The sequence below is a fragment of the Camelina sativa genome, chromosome 15 (assembly GCF_030686135.1).
Source record: "Camelina sativa cultivar CO46 ecotype springtype chromosome 15, ASM3068613v1".
Taxonomy (NCBI): domain Eukaryota; kingdom Viridiplantae; phylum Streptophyta; class Magnoliopsida; order Brassicales; family Brassicaceae; genus Camelina; species Camelina sativa.
The window spans coordinates 30,266,591-30,278,298 of record NC_141894.1 but is presented as its reverse complement, the minus strand read 5'-3'; the positions used below and the strand labels follow the sequence as shown (position 1 = coordinate 30,278,298).

General features: G+C 38.1%; 1 protein-coding gene and 1 pseudogene across 5 annotated transcripts; one reads left to right on the top strand and one right to left on the bottom strand.

Moving 5' to 3' along the window:
* Window positions 1-1,077: 1,077 nt before the first annotated feature.
* LOC104747759 (G-type lectin S-receptor-like serine/threonine-protein kinase At2g19130 pseudogene) lies at window positions 1,078-3,883 on the bottom strand (annotated as a pseudogene). The gene has a single exon (XR_015582187.1). The product of XR_015582187.1 is annotated as a G-type lectin S-receptor-like serine/threonine-protein kinase At2g19130 pseudogene (transcript).
* A 1,828-nt stretch (window positions 3,884-5,711) lies between these two features.
* On the top strand, window positions 5,712-11,580 carry LOC104747757 (putative helicase MAGATAMA 3). 4 transcript variants are annotated; one of them, XM_087488238.1, is made up of 9 exons: window positions 5,807-6,000; window positions 6,153-6,876; window positions 7,228-7,419; window positions 7,594-7,773; window positions 8,133-8,228; window positions 8,321-8,438; window positions 8,588-8,720; window positions 8,806-10,569; window positions 10,662-11,580. In XM_087488238.1, the coding sequence occupies exons 4-9, from the start codon at window positions 7,635-7,637 to the stop codon at window positions 11,064-11,066; spliced, it is 2,655 nt and encodes an 884-aa protein (XP_087344364.1). In that variant the 5' UTR covers window positions 5,807-6,000; window positions 6,153-6,876; window positions 7,228-7,419; window positions 7,594-7,634; the 3' UTR covers window positions 11,067-11,580. The 4 variants fall into 4 exon arrangements, with proteins under 4 accessions (XP_010467748.2, XP_010467747.2, XP_087344364.1 ...); XM_087488237.1 differs by having other exon boundaries at window positions 8,315-8,438; XM_010469446.3 differs by lacking the exon at window positions 7,228-7,419 and having other exon boundaries at window positions 5,712-6,000.
* The last annotated feature ends 128 nt before the right edge of the window (window positions 11,581-11,708 follow it).

Genomic DNA, 11,708 nt, shown 5'->3' with positions numbered 1-11,708 from the left:
AGGTCAATAATCACATCTTAACTTCCAGATTTAATGTCTTACATAGTTACATCTGGAGCCGATTTGTTGAAGATAGCTTTACGGTGGAGATCCATAGTTTATTTAGACATCAACATATAAAAAACAAAACTTTCTTGTTACTATGGAAAATATTACGACACAAATATCTTTATTGTTTAAGTTGTTAGGGAGGAGACAAGTTGGACCACAAGCCAACTAATACCTATTGGAAATAATAAAATGATAAGTTAATTATTTTTGGTTAAGTCTCAAGGTAAATATTTATTACATTCTTTACAAATATAAAGTTCTATTCTAAAATATCCAAGTAAAAATAGTTTAAATATATATCTTATTGAATATAATTATGCATTTCAACTAATGGAATGGATGCAACCAAATATAAACATTCAAATTTTGCACATATTAAGTACATGTTCCTACTCATCAAAATGATTTTCTTTACTTTATTAATTTGTGTTTTTCAAATATTTTGTAATATAAGCAGGAACTTTAGGACCATTGAAAAATGCTTTGTAGATTACTGGTTCTTCCCAACCCTCAAAACAAAGTAAAGTTGCAATCACCGGATGCGTCTCTAAGCGTCTCAAAGCCTCCTCCAAAGTAGGATATCTAAACACATCCTTGATGCCTAATAACATTTCAGCATCTATAAGAGGTCTACCCCCATTGCAGTTAAATTGTTCTACATTCATCTCCATCTCACTGGCTTTAGGTATACCTTTAGAATTCTTAATAAATCTGAGTGTCTCATTGACGGAACATGGATAGCAACTATGAGTTTTGTGCTCAGAAATATGATGATCTTCAACTACTCTCTCCTTGTAGATGTCCTTATCAACATGTGCATATATATATAGTTGACTCAACGGTTCATACTCCTCCATATGTCCATATAGAGCGGAAGATTTGGAGTGCGTCCAGCGTGGCAGTTTTTTTAGCTGTGTATTATTTGTTATAATTTAATTGGTTATTGATTTTTACTGATGTGTCAACACATCCTTCTTTTATTGTATTGATTAGGCTATTTGACCTTCGAACTTTACACAATTTTACTTTTACCAAATAAAATATAAATAATTATAAAAAAAAACAGAGATTTTCTTGCTATGTTACTACAACAACTATACATATTAACTTACACATTGATGATAAACAATAAACATGAGTTTACACTATTAGCTAAGCGGAAGAGTTCTCGTTGGTCGTTTTCTTGGAAGAAGTAGAAGAAGACGAATGGCTGTGTTTCTGTGAAGAATTATGGCTTGAAGAAGATGATGACTCGGTAAAGAAGACCACAGCTTCATCTGTATCGACTAAAGCTTGAATTGATCTTGGAAAAGGCGGCACATTCACTTCCAAGACACCTTCAAGAATCTGAACAACTTGGCTCATCGCTGGCCTATGACTCTCTTCGTCTTGTATGCACCAACACGCCACTCTACAAGCTCTCGTGAGCTCATCTGTATCCACGACATCATGACCCTCTAGTCTAGGGTCAAGCAGCGACATGATGTCTCCATCTTTGGTAAGTATAGTCGCTGCCCAACTCGGAAAGAATCTCACATTCTCGTTCTCTGATTGCTCCGTGTTTCTTCTCCCGGAAACAAGCTCGAATAGCATCATCCCGTAGCTGTAAACATCGGCTTTAGCTGTTATCGCAACTCCAGAGATCCATTCTGGTGCAAGATAGCCTCTTGTACCTCTCATTGTCGTCAAAACCCTGCTAAAATCTCGTCCCACGAGTTTAGCCAACCCGAAGTCAGCAACTTTGGGACAGAACTGTGAATCTAACAAAATGTTTTCTGGTTTTATATCGCAGTGAATGATACAGTCTCTACATTCGTCGTGTAGATAAGCTAACCCTCTAGCTGTCCCTAACGCGATTTGGAACCGTAGTTTCCACCCGAGGACGATCTTGTCTTCAACTTGCTGATTAAAGAAGAGATGAGAATCCAAAGAACCGTTAGGCATGTAATCATAAACAAGCAGTTTCTTGTTTCCCTCGGAGCAAAACCCACGAAGCCTCACTAGATTAACGTGTTGGATCGTTCCTATTGTCACTACCTCCGTCCTAAACTGCTTCTCCCCTTGGCTAATACTCTCAAGCCTCTTCACCGCTACGTCACTAGAATCCGGTAAAGCACCTTTGAACACCGAACCAAAACCTCCTCCACCTAACTTGTCTGAGAAATTCTTGGTCGCATTCTGTAGTTCTCTATAGCTAAACGCAGCCAATGTACCATCACCCTTCTCTCCTCTCATTCTCTTCCTTCTCCGATGCCTTAAGACTAAGATTACCACCAACAGAACCAGGACTACTACTCCTAACGCGCCAATAACCGCGCCAAATATAATCGCTTTGTTACTCTTACTGGAAGAACCATTAGGAATATCAGAAGCAGCGAGCCTAAGATAAAACGTATTCCCCTGATCACTGTTATCTTCTTCGAGTTGCTGAAGATTGAAGACATCTTTAGCCCAAATCAAACATTGGTTCGAGCCTTCATCATGTGCATAAGCCTTACAAGAACAGTCCCTTTGGCAAGTAGAGGCACAAATACTAAGACTTGTTTGCGTCAATGCCTCTGAATGATTAGCTAGTTTCATATTTCGAATGGGAAAAAACTGGTTGACGTCTCCACGAGAGCATTGTAACTCAGTATTTCTAACGCAGCCTGCAGAGTAATCCTCCAAGTCCCAATCTTTCTGAAACTGGGGCCTAAACCCTTGAGGGCATCGGCAAAATGGCTCAGCCTTTTCGGTGCAAATCCCAAAGGAGCCACAGTATCTATAGACCTGACATTGTTGCCGAGGTTGAGACCAGAACAAGTTCCATTCTTGGTTTGCGTCTAACCAAGAGAACTGTTTGATCTGTCCAGACTCGTCCATGACGAAACGGGACACGTTCATGTGGTTATAGATGGAGTAAGTAAAATATGACTCCGTGGAGTTGGAGACAAAACTGAAGTTGTAGATGTAATTGAGTCTCATTTCAGGAACCCAATCAAAGATCCTGCTCTGAGGGTTCCAAGGACCACTTGACCAGTACTCATTCGTTCCGTTCCAAAGGATTTTGTAAGCATTGGACTCGTCTAGCTCGAGAGAGAACAAACCTGGTGATGGATCTTCAGAACTCTTCCACGAGGTGAGTCGTTGGCTCTTTCCGGTTCGTTTGTCTAACCGGATCTTCACTCCAGGGAGCCACGTGTTACCCGGGTGATCGAAGCTTTCCCACAACACGTTGGCTGATGAGTCGTTGCGTCCGCTTCTGAGAACAAGATTGCCGTTGTCGAGCAAAACCGCTTCGAGGGGAGAAACAGAGGAAGAGGTGGAGTTGAGACCCGTGGACCAAACAGGAGTCTGGTTATTACCGTCGAGTAGGATCAAGTTTCCGTCGGAGATTTTGAGAACAGATGAGTTCTTGTCGGAGACTGGTTTGTCTCGATTGGCTACCCAGAGGATGGTTTGAGGGAGTTGCTTATACCACATACCTATGTAGAAGTTTGACGAAGCACCTGGTTTAAAGAAACCCATTTCGAAAGTTCCACCGGAGGAGATAATCGTCTGGTCGCCAGAGAGATTAAAGTTGCCGGAGATTGTGTCGACGGCGGAAGATCCATGGATGAAGAAGCAGAGGAAGAAGAAAGAAGAGAGGGTCAAGAAGAACGAAACCATGAAGAAAAAAAAAGCTTAGAGGAAAGAGAGAGAGAGATGGAGAGAGATCATATGATTTATGAAGAGAGTCTCTCTGCTTTTTTAGAAAGCTAGACAAATATTTAAAGACTCCGTGAATGTTTGGTTTGTCATTGGCGAATTAGAATGAACAAAACAGAAGAGTCTTGTGTGGTTGGTTTGTTTGTTTATTGGGGAAAAGTCAAACAAGTTACAAAATAACATAATGTGAGTCTTCGCTTGACCTCGTCAAAAACTCTAATAAACATTATATTTTTGCCGTCTTTTGGACGTTGTGTTGTGTTGTGTTGTTGTGAATAAATGCGTAGTTTGCATTCAAACAAAAACGAACCACCCAAAATCGCACTATGATTGAAAAGTCTCTGACGTCTTGACTAGTTTCTTGTCTGGTAGATGATAATGAGTATACTTTTATACAATCGGAAATAAGTAACCGAAAACATTTGTAATAGGTCCAAACCTACCAACTTGATTATAGTAGTGATCAAATTTTTTGGATCAGTGGTTTTGAAAGAGACAGACACCTTCAATGTGGATCAAAATTTGATCCGTTCTCATAATTCGAAATCATAATTCTAAGAAAATTTTAATGGTCTATACAGAAAACGAACATGACCTTCGAGTGATTAATAAATAATCTCCCTTTTAATAAAAGGGAAGTACACAACTTAAGTTTTGTAGACTTTATAAAAAATATAAATGGTTACAAATGCATACTAATAGGTTATATATAAGATATACATTAACCATATATTCTTCATAAGATAACTCTTTATATATAGATAATAAATAATAAATCCATAAATCGTGGAGCAAATATATCATGAAGATCATAACATAGTTATTTCAAATGATCTTCTTTTTAATAAAAGAAAAGTACATAACATAGCTTATATTATTTATATTATAATATAAAATAAAGAGAAGTACACAATATAGTTTATATTATAGTGATTAAATTATATTATTTAATTTAAAATTATAATCGCGGAGTTATTTCAAATGATCTCCTTTTTAATAAAAAGAAGTACACAATATAGTTTTTGTAGACTTTATATTTTTAATTAATTATAAATGATTACAAATAAGTTATAGATAGGTTATAGATTAATTCATATATTAATGGTTACACCTAAATATTGGGTGCAACCTTAATTGGAGATATTCCAAATTGATAATTGATATATTAATGGTAATAAATAAAATCATGGATCTTTCAAACTGTATTTTCAGAAGATTTTAGTCATATATCAAGTTGTTTCCAAAGATCTTTAAACACAATATTAGAAATTTACTTTCCACAGATTTTATTGATAAACCATAACGTTCAATAAAAATTAGGACCATGCTAGAGCACAGATTGAATTTTGTTTTTATATTATAATTTTAAGACTTACAAACTCAAGCACGAGTTAAATTTTTATATACTCTAGCACATAAGCTGCTGGACACACTCTAGCACGGATTAATAATTTTATATACTCTAACACGGGTTAAAATTAACAATATAAGACTTACATAATACATTTACATTTCATGAATAATATTTACAATAAAAATTATTTGCATGAGTTGCATCCAAATAATATTATATACAATTACATATATAATATTTTAAAAATAATAAAATGTATTTCAACCCGTGCTGTAGCACGGGTCCAAATCTAGTACCTTTTAAACTGCATAGAAATGTTAAGTTATCGTTCCAATGAAATGATACTCAAGATTCAAAAATAATCAAAAAACAAATATATTTGTTCTGCGAGATAAAAAAACAAAACTACATACAGTAATTTTAATTTAAACCCTTGATTACCTAAAATTATATTTGACAAAAAGAATCTGAAAATACGAATTATGAAAAAGTAACTCTATGCTTCACTATCTATAAACAAGTGTCAAAAGGGTTTTAGATCAGAAGGTAACATAAGCTAAACTCGCTCCTAGTACCGTCAGATTATCTACTAATCCCTTAATCTAACGGTTCTAAATCCAGTCTCACAGAAAGTCTTGTAGTCACTAAACCATCAGATTACTCTCCCCACCAAGAGAGCTAAACAAAGAGAGAAGCAAAAATTATAAAACCTCCGATCTCCGTCGCCGGCGATATCGGGAAACAAGTTGATGTTTTAGTATCATTGAACCGTATACCCCCATAAGTACAATCTCTGCGTAAGCGGAGAGTGAGATTAGGTTTTTGCTCACGTAAGGCATCTCTTTTGGACGATTTTAAAACCCTAACTAGACTATTCGCCGTCGCCGTCGCCGTCGACTCTGTCACTGGTTCGTTTGCTCAATCTTGATCTTCTCTTTGATGAAAGAACGCTTGGTTGCTCAATTTATAATCATCTCTTTTATAGTTTGCAACTTTGTTTGATCACTATGCTTTAGTTCTAATTTGGGGTTTTAATCTTTCTCTGCATAAACTTGTGTAGTAAGAGAAGAAGAAGAAGGAAGAATTGATGGAGTCTGATCCTTGTGCCAAGAACAAGGGTTCATTGACGCAAGAGCAGGGGATGATAGAAACTGGTGGTGAAGGCAGTGGTAGAGATGATCTACAGGAACAAGGTTTGGCGGTGAATCAGGTTAAAGGAGTTGAAGCAAGTCATGCTATGAAGTGTGCAAATACCACTGTGAAGAGAAAGATGGATCAACATAAAGAGGCAATGTTGGGAAAGAAACGCAATAGGCAGACCATGTTTCTTAATCTTGAAGATGTTAAACAAGCAAGTACTATTTCCACACCAACTCCTAGGAGACAGAACTTTCCACAGCCTGTAGTTACACGCTCCCTTGAAGCCAATCCACCTACTGAGCATGGAGGAGAAATTCAAAGCCATGGTATACATCCAGAATCTGATGAACAGAAGTTTGGAAGTAATGGTGAATCAAATTCGAGTTTACTTGGTAAACCTGGGAGGCTCAGCGGGGATGATGGATCTTCTACTGAAGGGATGGGAACATCTGTGTCAAGACAGGCTTCTTGGAAGCAGACTACTAATTTACGGCAGCCTAGGAGCGGTCATTCATCTAGTAGAAAAGTCTCTTACAGCCAAAGATCTTTCACGAAGCCAGCCACAACTAGTACCCAATATCAGGATACATCAGTGGAGCGTCTTATACGAGAGGTGACCAACGAAAATTTCTGGCGTCATCCTGGTATGTTAAATATTACATTGCTACCTATGGAACGTGTTCTTGAATATGTCTTACTTCCCTAGAAGTAATTGAATCTTGTTTTATGGTAGAAACTTTTATATGTGTAAAATTTATTGCTTCTGAAGCCATTTCCCTATGGCTCTTAAAAATGTACTGCTTCTGAAATCATGAATGGAGAATCAAATAAGCCAAAAGATATGGAATCTGGAACAAACTATGGTACTGTAAAAGTAGATTGAAGAATTCTAGTGACTTAAGTGATCTGACTTGTTCTTGTTTTATGTCGTGCTTCTCTCTAGTCAGAAAGATCTCATATAGATTTTGATAGAAGTTCTAATTATTTTGTGGCAGATACATCCCTATCTATTTCCACCATTGTTATTGTTGCCTTCATATTAAGGCACTGAACTTAAAGTCTAGCTTTGTAACTAGACCTGGTTCATGGTCGATGGAAATTGTTTATCAGGCTGGCACTTTGGTCGAAACTATATTGGGATAAAAATTCTCCCCAGCTGAGAAGATGCTATATCTAAAAGTTGAATGGTATATTAGTGAGAGAATACTGAATACTAGTTCGCTTTTTGATTTATATGTCTTCCATCTTTTTTTAGACTTTATAGTGGAGATGTTTGCTGGTTTCTTCCAAACATAATTTTTCAGCTCATTGTGTATTCGTTCGCGCATTTAAATATGTTGCATATTTTTCTTGTCTATTAGAGGTTACCGAACTCCGAAGTGTACCTGAGCGGTTTGAATCTATGGAGGAGTATGTCAGAGTCTTTGAACCCTTACTTTTTGAGGAATGTCGGGCACAACTTTACAGTACATGGGAAGAACTGGCTGAGGCAAATGCATATGTGAAAGTTCGAATAAAATCCATCGAAAGAAGAGAGAGAGGTAACTTTCCTAGATCATGTTCACTTGTGTAAGCATGCATAATGAGCCACTTTTTTCATTATTAGACATATTGGACTTTGTTTCTTCTCCTTGTTTCAGAAAGTTTTAATGTAAGCACACAAATTATCTAGAAAAATAATTTTCCCTTAATTCACTATCTTATAACAACTGTGTTTGCGCTTAATTTTGCTTGTTTATTATCTTCTCTAGTAGGTTTGAGTTGTGGAGACTGCTCTCTTATATGTTATATCTCTTTGGATTGACAACCTTATTCATATCCTTTTATGTCTGCCTGTCTGGGAAACACTGTCAAGCATCTGTTATATTACTTGACTGCTAGTCTTTGTTTATGTGTTCAGGGTGGTATGATGTAATACTTGTCTCTTTAAACGGCTGTAAATGGGCTTTCAAGGAGGGAGATGTTGCAGTTCTTTCAACTCCACTTTCTGAATCAGGTATGTTTGGATATGTTGATGTCTGATTGTTTCTGTATTGCTAGCTTCTGTGCATTTTGTATCATATTTCTTTTCTTTATGCTAAGCTGAAGACCATGAGGATGCTGGACGTCTAGCTGGTACAGTTAGGAGACATATACCAGTTGATACCCGTGATCCTCTTGGAGCTACTCTTCATTTCTATGTTGGAGATTCTAGTGGGACTGGCAGGTAGGTACATATGTTCTATGTTTATTCTGTTGATACTCTATCTGAGTTTCTATCCTTCTATTTTTCATGAACTATCAGAGAGTGAAAGAATATTAATACAGTCTATCATCTCTTTTCCATGTATATGCATGGAAATTTTATTTTTACAGCAAGATTGATAATAGTCATATTTTACGGAAGCTTAAACCTAAGGATATCTGGCATCTAACAGTGCTTGGTTCACTTGCAACCACACAGAGGGAATATGTTGCACTTCATGCGTTTTCTCGACTTAACCCACAGGTTATTGTTTGTTTTATTCTCAAACAGATCTCCTATAGATGCTTTAAAATATGCTGATGTTGGTGAAACTTAAAATATTTGTTAGATGCAAAATGCCATTCTCAATCCTAGGCCGGAGCAGTTTCCTAGTTACGAGGAACAAACCCCTGGAATGCCTGATTGTTTCACTACTAGCTTTGCAGACCATTTACATAGAAGCTTTAATGCTCCACAGCTCGCTGCAATCCACTGGGCGGGCATGCATACTGCAGCTGGTACTAGTAGTGGGGGAAAGAAGCAAGAACTATGGCCATTTACTCTTGTTCAGGGCCCTCCAGGAACAGGCAAGACACACACTGTTTGGGGAATGTTGAATGTCATCCATTTGGTTCAGTATCAACACTATTACACTTCGTTGCTGAAGAAATTAGCACCTGAGACCTATAATCAAGCAAACGAGTGCAGTTCAGATAATATTTTGTCAGGCTCTATTGATGAAGTCCTACAAAACATGGACCAGAATCTGTTCCGCACCCTGCCCAAACTCTGTGCTAAACCGAGGATGCTCGTTTGTGCTCCTTCGAATGCTGCAACTGATGAACTTCTTTCACGTGTCCTTGACCGTGGTTTCATTGATGGGGAGATGAGGGTATATCGCCCTGATGTTGCTCGAGTTGGTGTTGATTCTCAATCGCGAGCTGCCCAAGCAGTTTCTGTGGAGCGAAGAAGTGATCAGCTATTAGCTATATCTCGTGACGAGATTCTACGACACATGCGTAACCTTAGACTACAAGAAACTCATATTTCTCGAGATATAGCTGGGCTTAAAAGGGAACTTAATGCTGCAGCCTTTGCCACACGTTCTCAGGGATCTGTGGGAGTTGACCCTGAAGTTCTTATTTCAAGAGACCAAAAAAGAGATGCTTTGTTACAGCACCTTGCTGCTGTGGTTGAAGCCAGAGATAAAGTTCTTGTTGAAATGTCTCGCCTTCTTATTTTGGAGGGAAAGTTTCGTGCTGGTATAAATTTTAATCTTGAAGAAGCTCGAGCTAGTCTTGAGGCAAGTTTTGCAAACGAGGCTGAAATAGTTTTTACCACCGTATCAAGCAGTGGTCGTAAATTGTTTTCTCGTCTTACCCATGGTTTTGATATGGTTGTCATTGACGAAGCTGCCCAAGCTAGTGAGGTTGGAGTTCTTCCTCCTCTTGCTCTTGGTGCTGCGCGATGTGTACTTGTCGGTGATCCTCAGCAGCTACCTGCAACAGTGATTAGCAAGGCTGCTGGAACTCTTTTATATAGTAGAAGTCTCTTTGAAAGGTTTCAGCTAGCAGGTTGTCCGACTTTGTTGTTAAATGTTCAATACAGAATGCATCCTGAAATTCGAGATTTTCCTTCAAGGTACTTCTACCAAGGACGCCTCAAAGACAGTGAAAGTATATCCAGTGCTCCTGATGAGATTTACTATAAAGATCCTATTCTTAGGCCTTATCTTTTCTTCAATATCAGCCATGGACGAGAGTCCCATAGAGGTGGATCTGTATCTTACGAGAATGTTGATGAGGCTCGATTCTGTGTTGGGTTGTACATGCATCTTCAGAAAAATCTAAAGTCGTTGAGTGCGGGTAAAGTATCTGTGGGGGTAATAACCCCGTACAAACTGCAGCTGAAATGCCTGAAGCATGAGTTTGGCAATGCTTTGGGACAAGATGAACTGAAAGAGATTTATATTAATACAGTAGACGCGTTTCAGGGTCAAGAACGTGATGTCATAATCATGTCGTGTGTGCGTGCTTCGGGTCACGGGGTTGGCTTTGTTTCAGATATCCGGCGGATGAACGTTGCTCTTACCCGTGCGAGAAGAGCTCTGTGGGTATGGTTTCTCTCTCTCTCTCTCTCTGCAAGCACAAAATTTGTTTGATAAATATGTTATGTTTTTCTTTTAATGACTATAGTCTTGAATAGGTGATGGGAAATGCCTCTGCTCTGATGAAGTCTGAGGACTGGGGAGCGTTGATCACTGACGCAAGAGCCAGGAACTGTTTTATGGAAATGGACTCTCTTCCCCAGGATTTTCCAATTCCTCAAGCACCTAGTTATAATCCCAAGGCAACTAGTGCAAGAGATTTCAGATCAGGTGGACCAAGAATCGAATCTTTTGATATGCAAACTGAATCCAGGTCGAGGACAGCACCACCAGAAAATGATGAGAAGTTGAAGACATCGACATTTGCAAAAAGTGATCATTTTCAAAGGGACAAATCACTGGATGATGATTTTGATATGTCTGGGGATAAGTATAGGAATTCCTGGCAGCATGGGAATCAGAGGAAGCAAAATTTTGGACAGGCTTTGGCGAGAAGAGACTAGTTATCCTCAAATTACATTTGATTTGATATCTGGAGGGGGTAGACATGAAGTCTGCTACAGGGTAACAATATTACGTCGAAGCTGCACCCTTCAGACGTCCAGATCATAGGCCTTCACACTGAATTTACGTTGAAGCTGCATTTGTGTCTCAATAACTATGGAACTTGTTGATAATTACCCTCGGTTTGAAGACTCTATCAAGAGGGTTTTGGATTTTGATTGTAGCTTGGGTCAGCAGAACTACAAAAGACTGTACGTAGCTATGAGTTTTGGTTAATGGTAGCTTAGCTTCTCTCAACCAGTTTTTTTTGTCATGAAGGAGAAGAAGATGATTAGAAATGTAGTGGAGAGAACATAGATGAACAGATCATATACCCACACAGGGCACTATTGTAGCATCTTGTATATATAATCCCACTATCTTTTAGTATTTCTATCTCCTTTATTATATAAAACACAGTTCCTTTGTTTTTTATGTGTTATCATCGATCAATGAAGAATCATATTCTTGTAACATCATTTTCTCCTTCACTTTCACAGATTCATTAAGTCATAGCTTACACTGGTTTCTAAATTCTACTACACCGGCTACTTGGAAAACAAAAGGAAAGACTTATGAATGGTAACACTCACTTTACTCTG